The 27,552-nt window shown below is 43.6% G+C and overlaps 2 protein-coding genes across 11 annotated transcripts; both read right to left on the bottom strand.

Annotated features, from left to right (window-relative positions):
- Window positions 1–5,933: 5,933 nt before the first annotated feature.
- LOC105084471 (zinc finger protein 805) lies at window positions 5,934–21,512 on the bottom strand. Of its 6 annotated transcripts, XM_064489892.1 has the most exons (5): window positions 19,289–19,409; window positions 19,074–19,173; window positions 15,296–15,391; window positions 8,607–8,661; window positions 5,934–8,481 (listed from the first exon to the last, which is right to left on the bottom strand). In XM_064489892.1, the coding sequence occupies exon 5, from the start codon at window positions 8,333–8,335 to the stop codon at window positions 6,851–6,853; it is 1,485 nt and encodes a 494-aa protein (XP_064345962.1). In that variant the 5' UTR covers window positions 8,336–8,481; window positions 8,607–8,661; window positions 15,296–15,391; window positions 19,074–19,173; window positions 19,289–19,409; the 3' UTR covers window positions 5,934–6,850. The 6 variants fall into 6 exon arrangements, with proteins under 6 accessions (XP_064345962.1, XP_031313183.1, XP_031313184.1 ...); XM_031457323.2 differs by lacking the exons at window positions 8,607–8,661; window positions 19,074–19,173 and adding an exon at window positions 21,254–21,512 and having other exon boundaries at window positions 19,289–19,415; XM_031457324.2 differs by lacking the exons at window positions 8,607–8,661; window positions 19,074–19,173 and adding an exon at window positions 20,868–21,239 and having other exon boundaries at window positions 19,289–19,415.
- Window positions 21,513–23,831: 2,319 nt separating this feature from the next.
- AURKC (aurora kinase C) lies at window positions 23,832–27,203 on the bottom strand. Of its 5 annotated transcripts, none has more exons than XM_064489921.1 (8): window positions 27,123–27,193; window positions 26,895–27,001; window positions 26,740–26,779; window positions 26,299–26,490; window positions 25,802–25,940; window positions 25,249–25,397; window positions 24,304–24,478; window positions 23,832–24,134 (listed from the first exon to the last, which is right to left on the bottom strand). In XM_064489921.1, the coding sequence occupies exons 2-8, from the start codon at window positions 26,941–26,943 to the stop codon at window positions 23,964–23,966; spliced, it is 915 nt and encodes a 304-aa protein (XP_064345991.1). In that variant the 5' UTR covers window positions 26,944–27,001; window positions 27,123–27,193; the 3' UTR covers window positions 23,832–23,963. The 5 variants fall into 5 exon arrangements, with proteins under 5 accessions (XP_064345991.1, XP_064345992.1, XP_031313254.2 ...); XM_064489922.1 differs by having other exon boundaries at window positions 26,740–26,776; XM_031457394.2 differs by having other exon boundaries at window positions 26,895–27,203.
- Between the last annotated feature and the right edge of the window lie 349 nt (window positions 27,204–27,552).

Raw genomic sequence — 27,552 nt, 5'->3', positions numbered from 1 at the left:
TCCTGACCACTTTTTAAGAATTCCCACTGTGATATAACTAATCGTTTTAGTTACCATGATTTACATGTATATAAGCCTTCACCTCAAAGCACTGATTTATTTTTTGTTGTAGCAAAGTGTTTTTGTTAAAGAAATCAACTCCCTTGGCATGTGGTATCATTCACGTCACTGCGGAAAAAGCGTTAACATATTCATGCTATCCTTTGAGCTTCAAAGTTTGCCCTTGGCTGAAGTTTGGGACCTTAGATTTCAAGAGGATTCCTATCATTCCCAGAAATGACAAGTGGCTCAGTGTCCCTATTGTGTGTGTGTACGACGTGGCTTACGCTGCCAACACGCTGTGCCTCCGGAGGGCTAGAATTCTGGTGATGGTCTAGACAGAGAGCCCCATAAACGTCACAGGCACTGGGGTTCCAGCGAGCTTCCCCAGTAGGCACGTCACACCTGCTGTCATAACACACGGACAGAATTTAAATTAGGCACTCAGAACACCCAGAGCTTGTCCCTGGTCCCTCTGGACTCAGCCTTTGGGTCTTTCCCCTTGGCTGAGACTGTATGACAGCACACTGCGTCCTCTGAGTCTTCCTAGTAAGTCAGCAGACCTGGGCAGTCATGAGGATTCTCAACAGTCATTCATTACGACTTTCAAAGTCTTACAGATCTGACCATAAAAGCACAGGTAGTCTCTCCTTGAGGTCCATATAGGTCAAATACTGTGCCAACTACAGGCACAGCTTTGTGCAGACACTCTGTGAGGAAGGCAAACAGATGTGTGTGGCCTCTCACTACCACACACACACACCGAGTGTCTACTAAGGAAAATAAAAAGGTAAAATGAACAGAATCACACAGTGGCGGGATGCAAGAATGATGGAAGGAAAATGGCTGCGAGGTGTCTGGCATGGACAAGAAAGACAAGACAGTGGGATTCACTGAGGGAAGGTACTCTAACACAAGATCTAACACCAAGTGCCAGTCTAACCCCTCCTCTACCTACCTGCTCCCTCAGACTCAGAGGCTATCTGTACTTCCTACAGAGTTACAAGAGATGACGCAGCCACTGAAGGCTGAGTCTGGTTTCTCAGTCCACCCGAAGGGATGCCCATCACGAGATGCACTGTCAAGTGACAAAGGCGGTTACAGAGCAAATGAGTATAATCTGATCTATTTTAGTAAAAATGAATAGTGACCAGGAAAACGAAGATTCATACTATAAGAGGGAATCTGGGAAAGTGCTAAGGACATGGCCTTCGGGGTCAGCCTAAATGGCCTCCACTCCTAATCTCATACTTTGTCATAAACTTTGAGCAATTCTCTGAATCTTTCCATTCCTGTGTTTTGACTTGTAAAATGAGGATAGCATTATCTACCACAAAGACTTGGTGCAAAGGTGAAGGGCTGATGTGTTTAAACATTCCAAACAGTGGCTGATGTAGAGCAGTGCCACATTTGCTTGCATCCTCGGGGCGATGGCCTGGGCCACACGGCACAGGCACAAACTCAGGGAATGCGCATACACACAAGGTGTGGAAGTACGAACAGCAGGTGACAGACGTGAGAACATGCAAGCTGGAGATGCGGATCTGGGGGAACGCTGTAGATCACTGAGTGTAAAATGCTTCGAGTGGGAATTAACTCACTCATAGAACACATCACAAGTGAGAAAAAGAGAGCCCTGGATGGATCCCAGGAAATACAATTGTTTGATACATAGACGAAGACACAGACCCTCTGAAGAAGGGCAGAAACTCACAGAAACCAGGAAAGGACCTCAAGTCAGACAGGTGGGCAGCCGTCTAATTCGGGGGGTGGGAGGAGGAGTAAAGGGAGCTTTGCGAGGCCTGCTTAAGTCAGGTGATCATGGTGGAGGTCATTCTTTAGTTGTCAGTGGAGTGAAAGGGACGCGAGGGGGTGAGGACAGAGCAGTTACACAGGGTGCATCTGTGAGAGAAGAGAAGGAGCTCAGTGTGCATGCAGGGCAGGAAGTGCCCACGGGTGAAGAACCCAGATAAGTTATGAGGATAGAAGGGCCTTAACAGGGAGATGTCAAAGACCAAAAAATAGAGGTGAAAAAGAAAGACAGAGGTCCTATATGAGTTGGTGAGTATGGAATGTGTTCAACCACGAAGAGGAAGAATGATCCTGGAAGAGGAATGAGTGATCCCCTCCTCCACTAAGGGTGTAACAAGTCTTGGAGAATTAGGGAATTTTACACACAAATCTTCCCTGGAGAATACAACTCTGAACAATCTGCAGGTCACCCACAGTATATTTTTTTCTTAAGAAATATTTGTGGATACCAACGTAGGAGACTGCAGGTTTTCTACGCCTCCAGATAATTTAGAATTTCTATTCCAATATCAAGATAAATCATCAGAGAACCTTTGACTTTAGACTACACAGTTTTGCCTGTTATCTCAAGATATCTTTGGCACTGGAAAGTATGCAAAGAAATAGAAGATGTATAAAAGAACCAAAAGGAAGTCAAACAATTGAAAAATTCAAAAACCTAAATGAAAACTCACTGAGTGAGTTCAATAGTAGATTATATATGAGAGAGACAGGAATCAGTGAGCTCTGAGAGATCAATGGAAATTAATCAACGTGAACAACAGAGGGAAAACAGACTTGGCGGGGGAGGACAAAAAGATGGGAGCCTGAGGGTCCTGTGGAACAAGAACCAGAGAACACCATTCATGTTATTAGAACCCCTGAAAGAAATGGGCTGAAAAAAAAATACTTAAATACTTGAATAACTAAACATTTCCTAAATTTGCCAAATGGCATACACACGATTCAAAAAGCTATGCAACCACCAAACAGAAAAGGCTTCCCAAATTTTATGGCAGGTTACCTCACAATCAGTCAAACTTTAGAACTCTATATACAAAGAAAAAACACTTTGAAAGGACTTGACAGAAAGGATGCATTCCAGATACAGAAATAATGAGTCAAATTCCAGTAGATTTCTCACCTGAAACCATGGAAGACAGAGGGAAATGACATGCTTTTCAAGTACCAAAAGACCTGCTGACCCTAAATCCTATATCCCACAAAAATATCCTTTGGGAATGAAGGAGACATAAAAACATTTTTAGTTAAAAGAAAATAAAAAACACTTGCTACCAGAAAACCTACCCCAGAAAACAGACTATAGATGTTGGTGGGTAAAATATTAAAAAGGAACTGTTAATGGAAGAAATCCAAGGATTTCAAGAAGGAATAAAGAACAAAGTAACGAGTAAAAGTAGAAGTAAACAGACTGCGCCCCTTAAGAATTTTGTAATTACAGTTTGACAGCTGAAGCAAAAAAGAACATCATCCAATATGGTGCTTGGTATAAGAAGAGGAAGTACTTAAGAAAATTATATTAAAGAATGGGGAATGTAAAGAAACCCAATGGAAGTAAGGTTTCTACGTGTCAAAGTGCCAAAATGCTGATACTAGGCTATGGTAAGTTCTGTATGTACAACACAGCACCTAGAATAACCAATAAAATACAAGAGATATGCTAAAAAACATCACAGATGCATCAAATGGAATTCCAAAAATTAAAGTAACCCACAAGAAGGCAAAACAAAGAGAACCTCACTTTCAAAACCAAAACCAAACAACGGGGCAGCAATAAACAGGGAATAAAAACATCATAAAATGGCAGACAAAAGCCCTAAAAATATCAATAATTATTTTAAACTTAAATGGTCTAAATATACCAATTTAAAACAGAAATCAATAAAATGGATATAAGAAAATGAGTTAAGTAGATGCTATTCACAAAATTCATATATTACATTACTTCAAATGTAACAATATAGATAAGGTTGAAAATAAAATTATGGAAAAATATAAACCATGCAAACATTAACCAAAAAATAGTGACTATATGAAAATCATATAAATACATGTCAAAGCAAAACAAAAAAATTACAGGAGCAAAAAGAAACCAAACATAATGACAAAAGGGTCAATACACCAAAAGGACATAGCAATCCTAAATGTGTATGCACCAAACAGCAGAGGTTTGAAATACAGGAAGAAAAAAAACAACAGAACTTAAAAGAGAAATAGACAATTCCAGAATTAAACTGCAGGACTTCAACACCCCGTTCTCAGCTACAGACAGAAATACAAGACAAGAAATCAGCAGATACAGAAAATCTGAAAAACATTATCAACATCACCAGCATCGGGTCCACATTTATACAAACTCTACTAATGACAGTAGGATACACATTCTTTTGCAGCAGCCTTACAGAACATTCATCAAGATACACTACATCCTGGGTCATAAAACAAACCTCAACAAATTTAAATAGCCAAATCAAACATAAAACAAACTGGAAATGAATGGGAAAAAAACATAAAATACTCCAAACAGAGAAATTAAACAACATACTTCTAAATAGTTCATGGGTTAGACAAGCAGTCTCGAATAAAGGATTATTTAGAACTGAATAAAATGTAATTAGAACATAAGACAAGATACTAAAACAGTGCTATGAGGGAAATTTATAGAACTTAATGCTTATATTAATAAAGTAAAAAAAAAAAAAAACACCTCAAATCAATAAACTAAGCACTCGCCTCAAGAAACTGCAGAGGAAAATACTACCAAAGCAAGTAAAAGAAAAGATTAATAATAAAGATCAGAAGAAAAATCAGTGAAATTAGGAAAAGAAAGATATAGAGGAAAAAAATGATATAAAGTGCTGGTTCTTTGAAATGATAAAAATGAAATTGATAAATGTCTAAGAAGATTCACAGAGATAAAACAGTTAACCCATTTCCAATATCAGGAATAAAACAGAGGCTGTAAGTATAGATTCTGCTGTCATCAAAAGGATAATAAAGGAATACTTGAAACAAGAAAATTTAGATGAAATGGGACAATTCCTAGAAAAAGATAAACTATAAAAACTTACCCAATATGTAATAGATACTCTGAGTAGTTCTATACACATTAAATAAAATAAATACATAATTAAAAAACATCCAAAAGAAAAATCTCCAGGACTAGATGGTTCACTGGGGATGCTACAGAACATTAAAATAACAAAACCAATGCTATACAACACAACAGTCTTCCAAATAACAGAAGAACGCCTCCCAACATGTTAGGAGGCCGGACAATGACCACTGGGAAAAAAAAAAAAAGAAAAGAAAGAAAACTACATATCATTGTCACTCATTAGAGGAAAACTTCCTCAACTAAATACTAGTATATTAATACTGTAATATGATGTATAAAAATAATTATACTCCATGACCAAGTGGGGCTTAGTCCAAGGATACAAGGCTGGTTCAACAGTCAAAACTGAAATAAACCTAACACCTTATATCAACAGGCTACAAACAAACAAACACAGGATTCTATCAATTGATTATGAAAAAAAGTATTTGACAAAATTCAACCCTCATTCACAATAACAAACAAATCTCAGCCAATGAAGAATATGGGAAACTTTATAAACTCAAGAAAGCTCTACAAAGAAGACCTTACTATTAACACCATATTTAATGACGACAACCTGAATGTGTTTCCCCTAATAGCAGGAATCAGGCAAAAACATGTTTTCTCACTACTAGTATTCAATATCATATTAGAAATCCTAGCTAGTGCAGTAAGACATGAAAAAGAAATAACAGGTATACAAGTAGGAAGGAAGAAATAAAGCTGTCTCTATCAGCAGATGATATTTCTATGTAGAAAATCCCAAGGACTCTTATCAAAATACATAGCTACAGTTCAGTAAGGTTGCATGAAAAAAAATTATATTTCTGTACACTACCAAAGACTGGGAGGAAATTAAAAGGTTAAAAGTCAATGCTATTTTCAATCACTCAAAAAAAAAACAAACCTATATATAAATCTTATAAAAACTGTACAGGATTATTGAGACATATAAAACAATAATGAAATAAATCAAGTCGTATTAAATAAATGTAGAGACATAATATATTCATGAATTGGAAGACTCAAAACAGCAAAGATGCTGACTCTCAACAAACTGATCTGCTAATGTAACTCAATTTCTAGCAAAATTCAGTCTTTTTTTTTTTGTAAAAATAGACAAACTTATTCAAAATTTACATGGAAATTCAAAGTAACAAGGAGTGCTAAATCAATTTTAAATAACAGAGAGGAATCACTTTACCCTATTAAAAGACTGACCACATAGCTACAGCGGTCAGGTAGACCAGTAATAGTACAGAAACAAGAGAAAGTCTGAGTATTAGGTCTTTAAAATCATATGAAGAAAAGACTTGTCTTTTAAAAATCAAAGCCTAAATAGTCTTAATTGGTACAATAGAACGTGCCCATCCATATCTGGATTTTCATCTCCTTAAATATAAAGGAATTTGATTGCTCAAACCACTATTTCTCACAAAAATTAAGGTCCTTAAGAATAGAGACAATAATTTAGAACAAAAAGGATATTCACTGAGAAGTTTCCAGACCCGTCTAACTCTCCTTACACTGGACAGCAATGAATGTATATACAAGACACACAGAGTCTAGATCTTGTACCAAGGAAACAAAATGCTCCTCCTGCCAAGTAAACTAAGGAACCATGACAAAGTGCCACAGCTTGGCAAGGAGTGTGAAAAACTTTTTTGTAGTTCATTTTCTATTCTGAGTCTCTCCCTTCTTTAAAAAAAAAAAGAAATTCCTGAGATAACACTGCAGTGTAAACTAAGGTGAAACACATAGCTGAAGGTTCTCCTAAATGCATAATAAGCACTGGGTCTCTCTCCTAGATGGAGTCTCAGATGTAGAGTAAGGCTCTAGGTTGGGTCAATCTCTAACATGACTCTTTAGATGATAAATGACATCCTCCAACAGGCTTTCTCACAGGGAAGGAAATTGCGGGCTTTCTCTTTGGTATGAACGATCAGGTTCTGAGTAGGATGTTTCCTCTGGCAAAAGATTTTCCTCAGCGGTCACATTCAAAAAGTCTTTCCCTAACAGGAGCTCTTGAAGGTCAACCGAGGACTGCCCACTTGTGAAGGGTCTCCCCACATCGGTCACGCTCACGGGGTTTCTCCCAGTGTGAACCCTCTGATGCTGAGTGAGGGAGGAGCTGCGACTGAAGGCCTTTCCACACTCACTACACTCATAGGGCTTCTCTCCAGTGTGGATGATGGAGTGGCGAATGAGGTTTGTGCTCCAGCAGAAGGTTTTCCCACACTCCATGCATTCGTAGGGCTTCTCTCCACTGTGTATCCGCTGATGCCTGGTGAGGCCAGACCTGCGGTTAAAGGCCTTCCCACACTCCGTGCACTCATAGGGCTTCTCTCCAGTGTGGATGCTGAAGTGTCGAATGAGGTCTGCCCGATTGCTAAAGGCTTTCCCGCATTCTTTGCACTCAAAAGGCTTCTCTCCAGTGTGGGCCCTCTTATGCAGGATGAAAGTGGAGCAGTGGGTGAAGGCCTTCCCACACTCACCACACACGTAGGGCTTCTCCCCAGTGTGGATCCGCTGGTGCCTCTTGAGGTATGACCTGTGGTTGAAGGCCTTCCCGCACTCCAGGCACTCGAAGGGCTTCTCCCCCGTGTGGATGACGTAGTGGTGGATGAGGGCGGCGCTCTCACAGAAGGCCTTCCCACACTCACTGCACTCGTAGGGCTTCTCCCCCGTGTGGCTCTGCTGGTGCCACATGAGGTATGACCTGTGTTTGAAGACCTTGCCACATTCGAAGCACTCATACGGATTCTCACCACTGTGGATGATGTAGTGTCGAATGAAACCTGGCCTATCTCGGAAGGCTTTCCCACATTCTTTGCACACAAAGGGTTTTTCCCCAGTGTGGCTCCTGTTATGCAAAACAAAAGTGGAGCGGTGGGTGAAGGCCTTCCCACACTCACCGCACTTGTAGGGCTTCTCCCCACTGTGGATCCGCTGGTGCTGGGTGAGGTGTGACTTGCGGTTGAAGGCCTTGCCGCACTCCATGCACTTATAGGGCTTCTCCCCCGTGTGGACCATGTGGTGCTGAAGGAGGTAAGTGCTCTTACTAAATGTTTTCCCACACTCTGTGCACTCATAGGGCTTCACTCCAGAGTGAATCCTCTCATGTCGGGCGAGGAGGCGTTTCTTGTTAAAAACTTTCCCGCATTCGTTGCATTTAAAGATATTTTCCTCTTCCTGAATGATGAGATCTCCACCTGCTCCACACAAGTCATGGGCATGGGCAGCACCTGCTGGGGGGACTGGCTCCTCTACAGTCCTTGAACACACACCATCAGCTGTCCCTAAGCTGCCATGTTCAGAGCTTGGTTTCTGAAGGAGCTTCTCCTTCTGGGGCTCTGTCTCTGGTTTCAAGTGTCCTTCCTGCATCTCCAATGACCCTTTTTGATCCCCAGTTTGGCCTAACTGAGAGCCCTTGGAAACTCTTTGTGTTAATTGTCCCTTGAGTGAGGCTCCCTCAGACTGGGCTGGCTCACAAGGGGTAGGTTCTGCGGTTTTGGGTTTTCCTTTGTCACCTGAAAGAAATACAATATACAAAAAGACCTGTTAATAATGCCAACATAGAAGAAAGAAAATCAACATTTCAGTAAAAAAAAATGAAGATGAAAATAGTGCCTCTGTATCTGCCATTGTTTCCTACCTCTGAATTCCAGGATAACAATTTCTTTCTTTCCTTATTCTTGAACTGTTGACACCTTAAAAGGGAGACCCAGAGAAGTGGCTGGGTTAGGAGACAGGGTGCTGGAAAAAGACACAGTCAATTCCAGACTGGATAGTCATGCAAATAAGTAACTCATCTGGGCCCACAGATAGTTTATGTTGAAGAGATGACTCAGTGCGAAGCTTGAAAGACCACCTATGTGATCAAAGTTGGGGCTCTGAGTCATAAGATAACAACTAGACCTCCAGGAAGAGACAAGGAGAGGGCAGGGACGAGTCATGCAGGTACTGATTCACTCAGTCGTACTTATGTAACAAGACTCAGTGACATTCTTGGGTTGGCAATACTTCACACATATACTGCCATCCATCAATGCTAGGAGGCTAATGAGTCCTGTGGACATGGAATCTTATGTTTGGAAACTTTCCAAAATCTGTTCCTGAAAAACATCTGATATAGACCTACTGGACAAAGACTTTACAACAGCCATCTTGAAGAAGTTCAAGGAGTGAAAGGAAGATATGGAGGAAGTCAAGAAAACCAGATAAAAACAAAATGGAACTATCAATACAAACAGAACCTAAAAAGGAATACAAAAAATTCAGGAGCAAAAAGTACAAAAACTGAAATGAAAAAATGACTAGAGGGATTCAAAAGAAAACTTAAGCAGGAAGAAGAAATAATCTGTAAATTTGAAGATAGAACAATGGAAATTACTGAGTCACAGAAGCAGAAAAAAAAAAAGGTTGAAAAACTGTGAGTACAGTCTAAGGGATCTGTGACACAACCAATGAATCAATATACTCATTGTGGAATTCCCAGACAGAGGAGAGAGACAGGGTTAGAGAGAATATTTGAAGAAATAGCTGAAAACTCCCAAATTTTATGAAACATCCAAGAAGTTCAATGAATTTCAAGAAAAATAAACTCAAATAGACTCACTGAGAAAAATTATAATCAAACTTTTGAAAGCCAAAGATGAAGAGAGTATAGCAAGTGTGAAGCAACTTGTCACATATAAGAGGTCCTCAAAATGATTATCAGCAGATTCCTCATCAGCAACTTGGGAAGCTGGAAAGTAGTGGTTCAACACATTCAAATGTAAAACAAACAAAAGTGTCAAGGAAGAATCCTGTATCTGGCAAAACTGTCCTTCAAGAATGAAGAAGAAATTAAGACATTCCCATATATAAAAGCTGAGGGAGTTTGTTACCACTAGATTGGCTCTGTAAGGAATTCTTAAAGAGTCTTCCAGGGTGAAATGTAAGGACACGACACAGTATTCAAAGCCATACGAAGAAATAAAGATCTTGATAAAGGTAACTACGTGGGCAATTATAAAAACTAGTATTATTTTGTAACTCCACTTTTTGTTTGTTTTTACATATAATTTAGAAGACTTTTTAAAAATTGTTAACCTAAAAGCTAATATTAATTATAACTTTAGTTTATAATTCCATCTGTAGTTTCCAATATAATTTAAGAGACTAATGCATTTAAAACACTTAGTAGTTTAAGTTTCTAGGCATACGCTATATATAAAGATGTAATTTTGTGACATGAACAATGGAAAGGGATGATGACAGAGCTGTAAAGGAGTATTTTTTTGTTATTGCAGGTAGACTGGTATAAAATCAAGTTAATGCTAAAACTTTAATATGTTACATGTAATCCCCATGGTAACCACAAAAAATATAGCTAGAGAATATATGCAAAAGGAAATGAGAAAGGAATTTAAATACTTTACTACAAAACATCAACTAAACACAAGAGTGTAATACAGTAAACAAGAAACAAAAAGGTTATAATGCATACAGAAAACATATCAAAATGACAGAAGTCTCTCCATATCAGCAATTACTTTAAATGTAAATGGATTAAACTCTTCAATTAAAAGACAGAGATTAGCAGAATTGATAAAAACATGATCCATGGGAGGAAGGAGGTGCAAAGGGATAAACTGGGAGCTCAGGATTTGTAGATACTAATTACTAGATATAAAACAGGTAAACAATGAGTCTCTCTTTTTGTGTATTTCATTGATTTTTTCTCTATTGTTAAAATTCTATTATATCTTTAACAAAGACAACAAAAAGCTGGCTCTTTGCAAAGATCAACAAAATTGAGAAACCTTTAGCTAGATGAACTATAAAAAAGACTCAAATTACTAAAATCAGAAAAGAAAGTGGGGACATTACTTGATTCTAAAGAAATAAAAACAGAGCATAAGAGAGTACTATGAAGACCTGAAAACCAACAAATTGGAAAACCTAGATGAAATGGACATATTCCTAGAAACATAAAACTTATGAAAACTAAGTCATAGAGAAGTAGAAAAATCTGAATATACTTCTAATTACAAAAAAGATTGAATTAGTAATCAAAATCTCCCAGCAAAGAAAAAACCTGGGCTTGATGGCTTCAATGGTGAATTCTATCAAACATTTTTTAAGAAGAACTAGGACCAACCCTCCTCAAAATTCCAAAAAACTAAAGAGAAGTAAACACTTTGTAATTCATTCTGAGACAAGCATTACCCTAATATCAAAGTCAAATACACTACAAGAAAACTACAGAGCAATACTCCTTATGAACATTGGTGCAAAAATCCTGAAACAAAATATTAACAAAACAAATTCAGCACCATATCAAAAGGATCATACACCATGACCAAATGCAGTTTATTCCTGTAATGTAAGGCTGGTTTGACATACGAAAACTAATAAACATAATACATCACATTTACATAATGAAGGAAAAAGTCCATATAATCATTTCAATTGAGACAGTAAAAGCATTTAACAAATTAGACAACCTTTCATGACTTGGAAAAACAATACTTCACAAACTAGGGATAGAAGGAAACTAGCTGAACATAATAAAAGCCGTACATCATAAACCACAGCAAACATCATACTCAATGATGAAAGTCTGAAAACTTTTCCTCTTAAGATCAGGAACAAGATAAGGACATCCATCTTTACCACTTCTATTCAACACAATACTAGAAGTTCTACACAGAGCAACTGGCGAGAAAGAGAAATCAAAAGCATCCAAATTGAAAAGGAAGAGGTAAAATTATCTTTGCTTCTGGATGATAGTTTCTTATATGTAAAAACCACAAAGATGCCACAAAATAACTGTTACAATAAATGAATTCAGCAAAGTAGCAGGATACAAAGTCATTACACAAAAAACCAATTGCATTTATATACATGAATAATAAAAAAATCTGAAAATTAAATTACAAAGTTTCACTTACAATAGCATTAAAGAGAATAAAATACCTAGGAATTAATCAATGAGATGAGACATTTGTGCAACAAAAACTGCAAAACACTGCTAAAACAATTAAAAATGATGTAAATAAATGGAAACAAATCTCATATTCCTGGATTGGAAACCTAATATTATTAAGACATCAATACTACCCAAAATGATCTTATAGTTTCAATGCAATCTCTATCAAAATCCCTATGACATTTTCTGTAGAAATAAATAACCCACCCTAACATCCATAATGAAATCTGAAGAGACCCTGAATAGCCAAAACAATCTTGCAAAAGAAGAACAAAATCGGAGAACACGAAATTCCCAATTTCAAAACTTACTACAAAACTACAAAGATCAAATACAGTATGGTACTGGAATAAAATCAGACAAACAAACCAATGGGATAAAATCAAGAGCCCAGAAATAAACCCATGCATACATTATCAAATCATTCTTGACAAGGGTGCCAAGACTATTTAATGGGGGAAAGGACAGTGTTTACAACAAATGGTGCTGGGAAAACTGAATACCTACGTGCAAAAGAATGAAACTGGACCCTTATCTAACATCACATACAAAAACCAGCTCAAAATGGATAAAGATCTAAAACTATAAAATTCATAAAGAAAAGATAGGGCAAAAGTGGCATGGCATTGGATTTGGCAAAGATTCCTTGGATATGACGCCAAAGATACAGGCAACAAAAGAAAAAATAGAAAAATTGTAGTTTATGAAAATTTAAAAATTCTGTGCATCAAGACACTATCAATAGAGTAAAACGGTAATTCAAAGAATGTGAGAAAACATCTGCAAATCACACATCTGATAAGGGATTAGTATCCAGAACATATAGAGAACTCAAACTTAACAACAACAAAAAACAAACAACCTGATACAAAAATGGGAGAAGGACTTGAATAGACATTTCTTCAAAGAAGATATACAATGGCCAAAAAGCAAAAGAAAAGATGTTCAACATCACTAATTATGAGGGAAATGCAAATCAAAACTATAATGAAATACTATCTCACATCCATTAGGATAGCTACTACTGGAAAAAAACAGAAAATAACAAATGTTGGTGAAGTTGTGGAGAAATTGAAACTCTTACACAGTTGATAGGAATGTAAAATGGCATGGTCTCTGTGGAAAACAGCGTGGCAGTTCCTCAGAAAATTAAAAATGGTGTAAAATGACTGTAATTCAATAAAAAAAAGTAATAAAAAAAGAAAATTAAAAATGTAATTACTATATGATCCAGCAGTTCCATTCCTTGTTATATTCCTTAAAGAACTGAAATCAGGTTCTCAAAGATATTTGTACACCACGTTCAAAGCAGCATCATTCACAATAGCTAAAACATGGAAGCAACCCAAGTTCCCATCAAGAAATGAATGGATGAGCAAAATGCAACACACAAACACATATACACAAGAATACTGCTGAGCATTAAAAAGGAATGACATTTTGAGACATGCTGCAATGTGCATGAACCTTGAGGACACTATGCTGAGTCAAACAAGCCAGTTACACACACAAAATCCAGTATCATTCCATTTCTAAAAGGTACTTAGAGTAGTCAAAATCACAGACACAGAAAGGAGAACTGGTTTCCAGGGGCTGGGCTGGGAGTCAGGGGGCGGTAGGGAAAGTGGGGAGGGGGAGGTTATCATCTAATGGGTACAGAGTTTCAGTTTTAAATGATGAAGAGTTATGGAGGTGGATGGTGGTGACGGTGCATGACATTATGAATGTATTTAAAACTACTCACTGTACACTTAAAAATGGCTAAGATGATCAATTTTATGCTACCTGTATTTTACCACATCCACAAAAAATATAAGAGTAACGTACAATCCCTACAAATCAAAAAGAAAATGCAAACAAGTCAATAGAAAACATTCATGAAACATTTCAAAGAAGAAAACTCAATTCAAGGATTGGTATACAATCTTATGATAAGGTGCTAAAGACCCTCAGCAATGAAGGAAAAGGAAATCAGGAGCACATGAGATATAATTTTGCATTCATCTGATTGTCAAAAATTGAGCAGTCTTGCAATATCAAGTATTGGGCAAGGTGTGGGTGGAAGGACCCTCCGTTCCTTCCTGGTGGAAGTGGAAGTGGTACAGCCCCTGTAGAACACAGTGGGAATTGTCTTGTAAACACAAAAATTTGCAGTCTATAATCCAACAATTTCACTCCAAGAAACGTCAAAAGACAGTCCTAATCATGTGCAAAATGACCAATATATATGAATGTTCTTGGCAGAACTCTTTGTGAGGATGAACAGACAGTGGATGAATACAATGTGAGACAGGAGCATTTTTAATTGCGTTTCTTCACTGTAAGGACCTTGAGCATATTTTTATGTTTAGCAGAGAAAAGGACAAAGTTATAAAACAAGAAGAATAACAGTTTAGAAAGCATCTCCACGGAAAGCGCCTTTCTAGATTCTGAGGTAGGAACTGGCCATGCCCAGGGGCAGGACCTCTTCTGTGGGGTGAAAAGAGAAACTACAGATAGGAGAGTCCAAATGAGCGTGGAAGGGCTGAGGACCAAGCAGCAGAAGGGGAAGACTTCACTTTCAACAAGAAAGCTCGCTGACACATCGATGGCCATGTGCTGAGACTCCCGTGGCTGGGGAAGCGGTAACTGTCTGGAACAGAGTCTGAGCACCTGGGGAGCTCATGCAGGACACCGAGCTGACCAGAGGCATAAAGCAGGTGTAGAGACCAGTCAGAACTGTCAGCATCCCCCAGGGAAAGATGGCATGAACGTGGACTTTGAGTGTCCGGACAAAACGGATGGGAGGCGGTGGAGGTGACAGATTCAGAGGATGCACATATGTAAAACGGACAGGATCCGGGGGATGGTCGGTTGTAGGGACTGGTGGGGGGGAAGGGGAGGAACTCTCTGAGGCTGTATCCGGTCTCTGACTGGCTTGCCTGGCAGGACTGTGCCCTCAAACTTAGGAGAGAGTGAGCACACAGTGGGTTCCTTCCCAGGCCTGCTGACTCTGGGTGCCTCTGAGGTATTGGCGTGGAGACGTGTGACAGGTGAGGGCAGAGGCCTGGAGCAGTCAGAGGTGGGGGGCGGGGGGCTGATGATGAGCTGACAGACATTCCCAAGCCAGCCGGCAGCCCGAGGGACTGAGAGGGGAAGGAGTGTGGCTCTACAGTGGCACCATCACCACACATGACAGCCCCAGTGCTCTCAGCAGCCCGGATGTGGGGCAGAACAGGACAAATGTCTCTTTTGGAAGACAGAGGGACCTAGGGGAAAGGGCTCCACAGCTTCCAAACCATGAAGGGGCCACAACAAGACACTCCCCTAGGGCGCCCAGGCCAGCAGCCTCCCCTGGGGCTCCCGCCAGCCCGCACCCGGGCTCCTACCTGGACAGGGGCTCTGGGAGCAGTCCTTCCTCCCCATCCACAGCTCCTGCCCATGCTCCAGCTGGCAGATCAGCTCAGGCCTGGGAACGGGACACCCTGTATGTGGAGAAAGGAAGAAGACACTAGGATTGTGTGGAAAGAAAGAACAACTCAGGGTCTAGTCTGGGACTTCAGGATGTGGACAAGACCTCAGGACGGAGCTGCTGCCACCCACACAAAACGCTGGACTGCGACCCGGAAACCAAAGGCATGCCATATTGTCATGCAGTTTTTACTCCTAAGTCAAAAACTAACATATAATGTCTAATCATAGTCAAAGGACTGTGTTCAAGAAACTTAAGTGCATTACATCACTTCAAAATGGAAATAAGTCTGTGAATCTATGGAGTAATTCAAACAACTGACTAACTTTTCATTCAAAACAAGGTATATGTCTTCACTGAGCTAGTTTTCCTTTTTTTTAGAACCCAAGCAAAGTTTTGTGTTGTTCTTTTCCTACAGACCGTGGAGGACTGTATCCTAGAATTTCCTTACAGCAGTCCCAGCAAGCACATATTTTGGTCAGTATCTTTTTTTATTGACATATATTTGACGTACAATGTTTGTGCTAGTTTCAAGTGTACAGCAAGGTGATTCAGTTATATATATTTTTTTCAGATTCTTTTCCATTATAGGTTATTACACGATACTAAATAGGGTTCCCTGTGCCATACAGTAGGTCTCTGTTGTTTAACTATTTTATATATGATAGTTTGTATCTGTTAATCCCAGACTCCTAATTTATCCCTCTCCCCCTTCCCTTTTGGTAACAGCCATAACTTTATTTCCTATGTCTGTGAGCAGCACCATTTTACAGATGAAAATCATACAGAAACCAACAGTCAGGCAGACGATGTGATTTTGCCAAAGAGCCCAGGACTGGTGAATGGCTGAGCCACATGGAGCCCGGTCTAGCCACCTCTGCTCTGCGCTGTTCTCCCACAAAGCTGCACAACCCCGTTTCAGAAGGTGCCGAATCCAGGCCTGAGGATGAAGCGGCTCCTGACGAGCGACCACAGCAGTGGCGGCCGCGAGGTTCCTCGCTGCTAACCTGCACGCAACCTGGTGACACCAGGCGTTGTTCTGACCCGTTTTCGTAAGTTAGGGATTTCCCCTCACTACAGTTCTGGGTCGTAGACACTGTCTTACCCCATTCTACCAATGGGCACACCAAGGCACAGTCAGGTTCAGTCATTTGCCCAGGGCCACACACTTTTTAGGGAGCAGAGTGAGGATGGAATGCAAGAGTCTGGCTCCAGACCCTGGTCTCCCAAACGCTACAGGAAGGAGGAAACAGCAAGCACCTCCGAGTGGGGCTAGCAGCCTGAGAACAAGTGTAGGGTAGCTGTGAGGCGGGCCTATGAGCACGAAGATCCACCGTAGGCAACAGGGACAGGGGAGGGGCAGACTCAGTGACCCCAGACTTCAGCATTTCATGAAAGATTAGAAAGTGATGAAACAGATAATCCTGCCCAGTGAGGTGGCCACACTGGACATTTACAGAAACTTCAACTAACATCTACTGTCATTAATATTTTACAGAAAAGGATCTTTGCTTCCAAAAAAACCCCACAGAGGACAGCTTCATAAAATGAAGGTGTATGTTCTAAATTCACTGAGGAAGTTCAGCCGCATGAGAGACTTACTGCAGCAGCTGAGCTTTCCTGACCTAGCGGGGGACCAGGAGGCCACGAGAACTGACCGGGGAAAGCAGAACAGCGCCCAGGACAGGCCTGCTATGCGGCCAGTACTGCAGGAACCAGAGCGAGCCATGACCAGCGTTAACAGTAACATTTTTCTTAAAAGTGACCCACTTTTATTTTTCTTATATGCCTTCCAAAAGGGGATCCTGTGTAGCTCTGTTAAGTGGGAGACACAGAGTCACCTGCGTTGATGGCAGGTCAACACGAAAAAATTGCAGAAATGAAATCAAAACCATGAGGTCAGGTCCCAGCAAGCTCCCGCTGTCTGCTCAGGGACGAGCTCCTGCTGGTGAAAGGGGGAGACTGCCAACGGCTGGGGCCGGGGTGCTTAGGATTCAGCACTGAACCCAGATTTTGCCGAAAAGGAGGAGGCAGGAAAGAGATAAAATAAAGGAATGGCCTCCTCAGGTTGTCTCTCAATGCCCCTGATGAAGTGGCCACGAGCCTTCGGAAAAAGGGTTTCTCCACCTCTGCACGACTGACACTTGGATGCAGAAAATTCTCTGTTGAGGAGAAAGGGCGGGAGTGTGTGCATCCCGCACAGGATCAGGATGTTGAGCATTCCAGGTCTCCACTCAGGAGACGCCCGTCGCATCCACATCCCAGTGGTGACAACCAAAACGTCTCCAGACGTTACCGAGTGTCCCCTGGGGACAACATCATCCTTGGATGAGAACCACGGGCTTAGAATATAAAAAGGGTGATGGGAAAACACAAGTGTGATGGTGGGGAGGGGCCTCCAAGAGATTTCATGGTCAGAACACAGCTGGCGAGCAGGCGATGACCGCGCTGAGAAGCCGAAAGGCCCACGAACACTCACCAGGCAGAGAACAGCAAGTGCAGAGGCCCAAAGCAAGTGAGTCAGGCGTGTGCGTGGGGAACAGCGAGACCCCAGCACGCGCAGCAGAGTGAGCTCGGGGAAAGCAGGGAAGGTGAGTGAGGAGGTCGGCAGGGCCAGGTAGGAAACTTCTACTTAAAAACCTTTCTTATGAGATACCTGAGTATGCCACCCCCTTCCCTAACTTGGTTTAATCTCAGCGACACACATTCCAGTTCTCTAAACATGGGCGTGTCTCCCCCACGCCCGGGATTTACAGCCCTCCCCTCCCTCAGACTGACAGGGCTAAGGCGATGGTCCTCAAGCTGCTGTTTCTCAACCCTGGCCTCCTGCCACTGCGGCCGGCTCACCCTCTGTGGAGCGGGCGCCTTGTCCTCTGCAGGGCGCTGAGAGCACCTCTGGACCCCACCACTAGATGTCAGCCCCACCCGCACCCCAGATGTGACCACCAGTCCTGGCTGCAGATGCTGCCAAGTGTCTCCTTGGACACAAAACCCCCAGGTGCTGAGAAGCACGACTCTGACTTCTCTCTTTTGTACGAGCAGAGGGTCCTGGCCCTGCACTTTGGGCACAAGAGACAACTGTGAAGGCAAAGGAGAACCAAAAAGCCCCACAACCGAGATCCTGGTGTTCAGAACAATACCTGCCGCACTGAAGGCACAGGCCTCCTAGGGGCCCGCCTGCCTCCCCCTCTTCTTGGGAGAACATCCCATCACTCACAGCCCTGCTAACCTGGTGGCGGGGGACGCTCAAGCCAACCTGTCTCCTGCAGTCAGCTCCCTCTCTGGAGAGTGAAATAAAAACCTCAGATGGAGGCCAGTCTGTGCTGGGCACTGGGGTTAGAGGCTCAGGGAAGTGTGGGTGGAATGGAATGGGTGGCCATTCCTGCCTCAGGGACACCCCTGCAGGGCCCAGCAGCAGAGGAAGAAAGAGAAATCATCTAAATATGCAAAGAAGTAGAAACAAGGCCTCTGGGGGCCACAGAGAGCAGGGACTGCGGTGGCCACGCCTGTCACAAACTTGCTGAGGCACAAAAGCCATTCTGAAGACAGAGAGGTGAGCAAAGTCAGAGGGAAAAGCCAGGACGAGAGACCCAGAAGCCAGGGCACAATCCTGGTGGCTCCCGGTTCTGGTATCAGTCCCTCATGCGGCCCGACTAGAAATTCTGCCTTTGGGTCCTGCAGAGCACCCCCATTACCTTCCACCACTTTCTGGGAGCCAGAGGGAGTTATGTTTCTTGTCCAAAGAGACACAGGGATAGCAGGCAGGAAAGAGATGAATCTTGAAAATGACTGAAGCTGTGGGGAGAGGGAAAGAGAGCTCTGGAGGCCTTCTTGACCAGCCAAGATGGAGCCAGAAGTTGGGGTGAAGGAAGTGGCAGGTGCCCTACACGGTGGAGTGGTGAGGACTCACCCAGAGACACCAGGAGCCCACGGTTTTCCAGCATCACCTCCTGGTACAGGGTCCTCTGGGCGGGGTCCAGCTGCCCCCACTCCTCCTGGGTGAAAGTCACGGCCACATCATCAAAGGTCACAGACATCTGGAAAGTCAGACCGACACAGGAGCATTAGCCGTGGATGGGATGGAATCAGAGCTTGTCTCTGCCTTGCTGGTAAAGGTGCAGGAAGATCAAGGCCCTAATCACAGAATACCTCCTGGAGGCCATGTGCTCTGTGCTGGGCTGAAGGGGAGGTGGACAACGTTCTGGGCATAACATGATACTGGCAGACCTCAGAAATTTTGCGGGTTTGGTTCCAGACCACCACAATAAAGCAAGTCACATGACTTTTTTGTTTCCCAGTGCATTTAAGTTATGTTTACACTACACTGTAGTCTATGAAGTGCACAATAGCATTATATTAAAAAATGTAGATACCTTAATTAAAAATAACTTTATTGCTAAAATATGCTAACCATCAGCTGAGCCTCCAGCAAGCTGTAATCTTTTTGCTGGTGGAGGGTCTGAATTACTGTGAGAACAAAAAGTAACACAGAGACCCGAAGTGAGCAAATGCTGCTGAAAACACGGTGCTGATACACTTTCTGGACACAGGGTTGCTATAAACCTTCGATTTGTAAAAACACAATATCTACAAAGCACAATAAAGTGAGGTACGCCAACAGTGTAAGAGAGACGAGCCTCCTACAGAGGAGCTGTTGGAAAATGGCACAATCGATGGAAATGACATTCAAACTGTGAGATACAGACAGAAAGGGCTCTGGGACGTCAGAGGAATGAGTAAGTAATGACAATAATAATATCAATAACATGTATCAATAGCAGTAGCAACAGCTGAGCCTCCCTGGTCCTGCTATGTGCTGGCCCCACGCCGAGGGCTTTATGTCTTGTCTAAAAGCAACTAAGCCCCAGCTTCTCAGTCATCATTTCCACCACTCTCGACTAAAAACACTCCGTATGGAGTTTGATTTGTTATTGTTACTCCCACCACCATATTCTGTACCTTCTCCTCAATGCCAAATGTTCAGCAGATGCAGAACCACATCCTACTTGACCAAAACCACTAAATGAATATATACAGTCCGGCCACTCCACTCTCACAGCAGCAGCCCCACCACTGAAATGCTCCAAGGCACTGACGCATGGCTTTTCACCTGCACCTTCAGTGCTCACACCTCTGTGCTTTCTAGCTTCACCCGCTCTAACAGTTTTCTTGAGTTAATATTTCTATCAAACACCTGGAAACTCCTAATAAATTAACTGGTGCATATACAGAATCCTACAATATCACTCACTTCTGGTGCTGGATAAACTCACATCACTGGTCACATTTGGGGCAGGTAGATGAGGACAGAGAAATCAACTAGGGCCTCAACAGTGACAACCAGATGATGTATGTTTAAACAATGAAAACTCTCCGGCGTACGGTAATACAGCATCCTATATGACTGTTTTAGGGCGCATATTTGGCTTTCTCTGGTTGGTCTTGAGTTACAAGTGAGGAAAGAATTAGAGAAAGGGCCCATGATTAACCTGGTCCTGGCCATCTGGGGGCGACTGTCACAGAAGTCACTGCTTCGCTTCCTGGACTGTCTCTGGAGATAGGAATCTGGCTTCTGGCAAGCCTGACTTAGACCGGGCTGGGTTCCTGGGTTGCTGACTGTAGATAAGAGGCTGGATTCCTGGGCAGGTTGTGTGTCGAAGTTCTATTTTCATATACGTCTGTCTACTGTCCACTTGTATATTCAGTCTCGCGTGTTCTAAGCCTGGAGATAAAGTCAGTGACAAGCCAGCTCCTCTTGTCGTACACAAACACAACTGCAAAGAGAAGTCTAGTGCCTTTCCAGACTTCCACCCAGCTCAGGAGCCCTCTCCGAGCCAGCAGAGAAACCGCAAAGCCAAAAACGTCGTCCACTCACCCGCGCCGGGTCCGTCCACGCCGCCGCCATCATGGGACGCTGTGGAGAGAGCGGCCCGGAGACGCGGCGACGGAGGCGGGTGCCGCGGGCTCAGCCGACCGCCACTCCTCTGCCCTGGGCGTGGTGACCGCTCAGCGGGAGGCCCACGGCTCGCTCAAACGCGCGGAGGTGAGTGCTGACCTCCTCTCTGTTCATTTGCGGAGACCGGACTAGACGCCGTCACAGAACAGCTACCCCCTCCCCTCAGCTGGCGTGGACGGAACCGTCGCACACCAATGACGTCCAGCACCAATGGGCCGGAAGTCCCGCCCCCCCCCGCAGGAAATGCCCCGACCAGGGTCGTTATTGGCCCAGCGCCTGCCGCAGTCGCGCGGTGCAAAGCCTTCTGGGTAACGTAGTTTTTCTCTACAAACAAGCAGCCGCGGGGCGCGTCCTAGAGCCTGTCTTCCTCCGTGTAAAACTTAGCCAGGCCTGGAGCCCACCATCAGACCCGCCTCTTCACCGTGGGCACAACTCGGGGGAGCGGAGGAGCAGAAGCGAGGCCGTCCATTCCACCCTGGGGGAAGCTGGGGCTCAGGAGACGGGGACATTCGCCCGGGGTCAGGCCAGGGGAAAGGCCGCGAAGCCCGGCCCTAGGCTCGCATGGGGACTTCGTGCGCCTGGCCTCCTCGATGCTTTTCTAGGGGCTACGGACAAGCGAGCACTCAAAATAACCGCCAAAAGGAGGACGCCGGAAGTCTCCTTCCCACGCAGTGCGCATGCACGGACCCGGCTCTTTTGTGCGTCTTTTGGCCCTGCGCCTACTTCGCATGATGCACTGACCTCTGAGTAATAGACTTAGCCCGGAGCACCCTATAGCGGCTTTGTTATCCCCTGAGGTGCGGAGGCTGCAAGTAGGGGTGGCTTGGAGGGAAGCTCAGGACTCCAATTTCAAGCATGGTCAGTTTGAAATGTCTGCAAGACCACAAAGTGTCTGTTTTAAGGAAGGCGCTTAACCTGTGTATGATCAGTGGGAAAGGGTTCGTTTCTGGATATGTACGTTTGGGAGTTGATAGCGTATACGATTATTTCAAGTCACGATACTGGATGAGACCAACAAAGGAAAGAGAATAGATGGGGAAAGGAATGGACAGGGGTGAACTCTGAACCAACTCAACATTAACTAGTTGCAGAAGAGAAACCAACAGAGTCATCTTAGGATTCCTAACATTCCTTCTAGAATTATATTACTCAAAGTCTTAGAAGTCACCTCAATGCCCTTTTGTTTTCTTCTCATGACTTTGAAGGTGAGAGAATAAAATCTAGCTTCTAATGAGTTGAGAATACATATGGTATGAAAATGGAAACATGGTGTGCAGAAAATGCCCTGATTTAATTTTAAAGGTGGAGAAAAGCATACTGACAGGATGTTAATTGAGCCAAGGATTAAGCTGGAGTTAAATCCCATAAGGTACTGTTCATAAAAGGAGGTTATGGAGAAATGTGGCTCAGTTTGTGCACAAGGAACAATGTTAGCCATCACTGGCAACAGTAATTTGCCCAAATTGGAAGAGAAACATAATTCTTCTTTTCACATGTGGTTGACCCTTACAGTTAAATTAAATGGTTTTGGGTTAGGTTGTAAAACAGATATTAACGTTTTTATATTCTTTGTGTGACAGGAGGCAGAATGTTTGGAATCAGTGCAGGTGAGGAAAGCTATGTAGCCATTGGAGAAACTTTGAAATTCCTACTGTAAAGCATCTCAGAGTTTTAATTGTTTAAACATATATCATCTGGTTGTCACTGTTGAGGCCCTAGTTGATTTTTCTATCCTTATCTACCTGCCCTAGATAGGCCCAGTGATATGTTTAACCAGCACCAGAAGTAAGTGATATTGCAGGATTTTTATATATGAACCAGTTAATTTATTAGGAGTTTCCAGGTGTTTGATAGAAATATTAACTCAAGAAAACTGTTAGAGCGGGTGAAGCTAGAAAGCACAGAGGTGTGAGCACTGAAGGTGCAGGTGAAAAGCCATGCATCAGTGCCTTGGAGCATTTCAGTGATGGGGCTGCAGCAGTTGGGGCTGCTGCTGTGAGAATGGAGTGGCTGAACTGTGTATATTCACTTCATGGTTCTGGTCATGTAGGGATGTGGTTCTGTATCTGCTGGACATTTGACATTGAGGAAAAGGTACAGAATAACATGTCTGTAACATTAACAGGGCAAACTCCACAGTTCTTAGTCAGGAGACAGTGGTGAAAACGATGCCTGCAAGGAGCAGAAAACATGTTTCAGCTCCCCACTGAGTTGTCTCGATGTTCACTCTGGTGCAGTCACCTTACGAATGAAGGGGGAAGTTGCCGCATGAAAGTGCAACAGAAGGGTATGGGTGGGTACAGCTCAGTGATAAGTGTGTGTGTTTAGCATGCAGGAGGTCCTGGGTTCAATCCCCAGTACCTCCATTAAAAGAATAATAATAATAAAAAGAATAAATAAATAAAAATAAGAATAAATAAATAAACCTAACTACCTGCCCCCACCCCACAAAAATAGATTCTACCCAATCACACACCAACATTTACAACTCTAAAGACCCGGTACAAAATGATTCAGCTTTTATTAATTAACATGATGCATCTTAAAAGAGAAGAAACAAAAGACAGATGAGATACCAGAGCCAGGGGTGCTCCATGGGCAATCACAAAGGAATGGGGGTGGACAGGGCTCAGGAGGCCATTTGAGCAGATGGAGGCAGCACCCTCCGGGAGTGAGCCCGGACCCAGGGGTGCTCCAGGATCTGGACCAAGGGCAGCCGCTCCGAGGGCTGGTATCGGAGAAGCCTGGAGATCAAGTCCTGAGCCCCCAGAGGTATTAATGGGGGAAACCTTACATCTACCTGATGGGGCCAGAGAAGAAAGAGAAGTATGGTTACTTTCCTTGGTCCACTTGAGGTGCTGTTCTGGAGCTTAGTAGAGAAGCTGTGGGTGTACCCCAGGCTCTGCAGCCCAGCCACCAGCCCCCACTGACTAGCTCCCGCACAACTGCCCTGACTGTGGCCATCCCACCTTGAGGATTCGTCTGTAGGTCTCGTTGTAGGAGGTGCTCTCAAAGGGCGGGCTTCCCACCAGCAGCTCATAGCAGAGCACCCCAATGCACCAGAGATCCACCTTCTCATTGTATGTTCTCCCCTCGATCATTTCTGGGGGCAAGTAGTCCAGAGTCCCACACATTGTCTTTCTCCTGGAGGAGGGCAGAGAAAGGAGCACCGAGCAGAGTCTTAGTACAAGGGAAACTCCCCTCCTGCAGCTTCCAGGGAGACGGGAGAACCTAGAAACTCCCGAGCAGTCCCCTCCCAAGCATAGGAGTTTGGAAACACCAAGTTTTAATAAAGATCAAGGTTTGGAGAAGGCAAGTACTAGGACCTTCCAACTCCATATTTTGGGATTCTTCAGCAATTATTTAGCTCATGATCCAGGATGTTTTCACAAGAAGATTGGGAACAAACTGATGGTGCAACAAGAGGGACCATGTAAATTAATTATAATTGATTTATACAGTGAAATTCCTGGAATTATGGAGCAGTGGTTCTTAATTTATTTACATGGAAACTTATTGGTAAAGTTATATGTTAACAGATTAAAAAATTAAAGATATGCTTGAACCACATTTTTTCAGTCTACAAATACCTATGAAATATATGCATTTGAAAGGCAGTATTTAAATACAAACGCAGGTTTGTATCGGGGTCTTATATGTTAAATGAATTAAACTGGGTCATTCTTTTTTCTTTTTTTTCTTTTATATTATCTTAGTTTATTTTGGGTTTTCTGAGTCAGCTGTATGCTTTTGTTTGTTTGTTTTTAAAATACATTAACTCATTTACTTTAAACAGATAGTCATATAAGCTCAAACACATCCTAAAAAGAATGAAAAAAATCTGTTTTCCTGCTCCCCTCTCCCTAAACTGGGTCATTCTTAACTGGCACCCAGGGTGCCACCCCCTGACATACCTTAGAGAAGGGGTGTGCACAGACCAGCCGAAGTCTGCAATCTTCACCTCACCCCTGAACCCCAGCAGCAGGTTCTCCGGCTTGATATCCCTGTGAATCACCTTTTTTTCATGGCAGTAGGTCAGAGCATCTGCCAACTCCTCCATTATCTGTGAGAGCAAAGAAAGAGCAGTCTGGGAATGAAGCCTGCCATGCAATGATTACTGCTCTGATTCCCCATCTGCAGCCCTCCAAAAATCTCTTGCTCCCTCTTTCCGTGAACTCCCTCATAGCCTTTTCATGTTTCTTTCCATAAGATAGTGCAGTTAGATTCTGTTGCTTACAACCAAAGAATCCAAACTTAAACACACTGCTTGTTAATATTCTGGGGGTGATTAAGGTATCCATGGGTGAAGCTGTGGGGTATGAGTCACGTAAAATATATAGAATCAAATTCAGAAATAAGGAATGAAAGCAATCGTGACACTCATGACAGCCACAAGCAGTCACCCCCACCAGCTCATAGTAAATTCACGAACCCCTGAGTCCTCAGCCCCCCACATCCCCACCTCACCGTGGCTGTACGCTGTTCATCTAATGTGTGATTCTTCTGCAGTTCCTTGTAGAGCTCACCCCTTGGAGCATATTCTAGAATCAGGTACACCCGGCGTGCATCATGGAAGTAGTTATACAGGCGTAGGATATTGGGGTGTCTGGAGGACAGAAGGAAGAAGTGTCAAGACTCTTCCCTGAGGCCCAATTCATGATGCTATTACAAGTGACTGGTCACACGAGGGGCAAATTCTGCTGGGACCAGAATAATAACAGCATGATCTGGAAGTTTGCAAGGGGAAAACAGGCAACAGGCATCAGGATTCGGGTGTTTGACACAGGGAGCTTTACATGGTGTAACTGGAATAAACGGCAGAGGAAAAATCTTCAAGGTGAAAGCAGAGGGCCTGGTTAGGGGTAGTAGCGGGAGGAATGCGGAGTTCAGATGTCAGAGATGGAAGAGGAAACAGAGCAAAAAAAAGAACAAGTGTAGGCATCTTGCACAGAGACTGTCCTTACTGTAGATGCGCCTGGATTTCAATTTCTCTGCGGAGCTGGTGTTCCAGCCCTTCCTTTTCTATCTGGGACTTGAAGAGGACTTTCAGGGCCACAATGAAGTGGCTTTCCTTGAGCCGAGCCAGGTACACATTCCCAAATTTTCCCTTGCCGAGAGGTCGCCCGATTTCAAAATCGTCAATAGTGAAGCGCCGCCTGACAGACGGAAAGAAACAAGCCTCAGTTTCGGAGGTAGGTGGGGAGTCAGGGATGTCAGGGATCCCAAATGCTCGCCTTCCTCTCTCACTTTACCCTCCTTAGGCCCCTTTCCCTCCTCCAGGGCCCAGCTAAGTTGTTTGGTCAATAACTGTCAGTCCCATGAGCCAACACTTCACACGTGCAGCTGGCTCGTCATCCCTCGGTCCCACTTCCTTCCTCCTCCAGATACAAAACAGAGGCGCTCACATGTTTGGTATGCTGGGCATCGTTTGACCTGCTGCAGCTACTGAAGAAAAGACAAGAGATGTCACTACTTTCTTCTGTGCGCCCCCACCCCCAACAACGGACACTAGGACTTTCTTATAAACCCTTTCTCTGGTCCTGGTACTTATCCCTTTCACCTGCGGTTTGACCCTGGCCCGACTTCATAACAGCCTCTGGATGGCTCATGAGAAGAAGAGATGGAGGTGAGGAGGACGCCTTCCTGAGTTCTGTGGAACTGTGTGTCCTGAAAAGGGGTGGCAGGAGGTCACACTCGGGCTGAGGCTCTTCCAACGCCGACCTGCTCCCACGGCAGCCGCGGGACAGTGACTGGGACGGCACCGCCAAAAGAGACCCCCGCAGCTCACCACCGAAAACACCCACTGCTGAGTTGGGGAAAATCCTAGGGTACACAGGCCAGGCCTTTTATAGTATGTACATTAGCCCCATTGGCTGAGCGGGTAGTTCCTGGCTGACTTCCACTGGTTGAAATTTCTGAGGCTTAGGCAGCGTGCCCAATAGAAGAGACAGGAATGAGAGCTAACACCCGTGGCTGGGGGGCGGGACTGAGGGCGCTAGGCCAATGAGAGGGCAGGGCACGGAAACCGGAAGGCGGAACCCCGGGCGAAAACGCTGGAGCAGAGGGAACACGAGAAACCGGAAGGGGAGGCAGGGGGTGTGGAGGGCGTACGATATACACGGCCTGCGTGCATGAACAGGTATATTCACCCGTGACGGCGTGAGGCGTTCCTGAATCGAGTGACCCGATGCAGTATAAACCCACCGCCGGAAACTGCC

This window comes from Camelus dromedarius, chromosome 9 (assembly GCF_036321535.1).
Source record: "Camelus dromedarius isolate mCamDro1 chromosome 9, mCamDro1.pat, whole genome shotgun sequence".
NCBI lineage: Eukaryota > Metazoa > Chordata > Mammalia > Artiodactyla > Camelidae > Camelus > Camelus dromedarius.
Note: the sequence above shows the minus strand (reverse complement) of the source record. Positions and strands in the feature narration are given on the sequence as shown.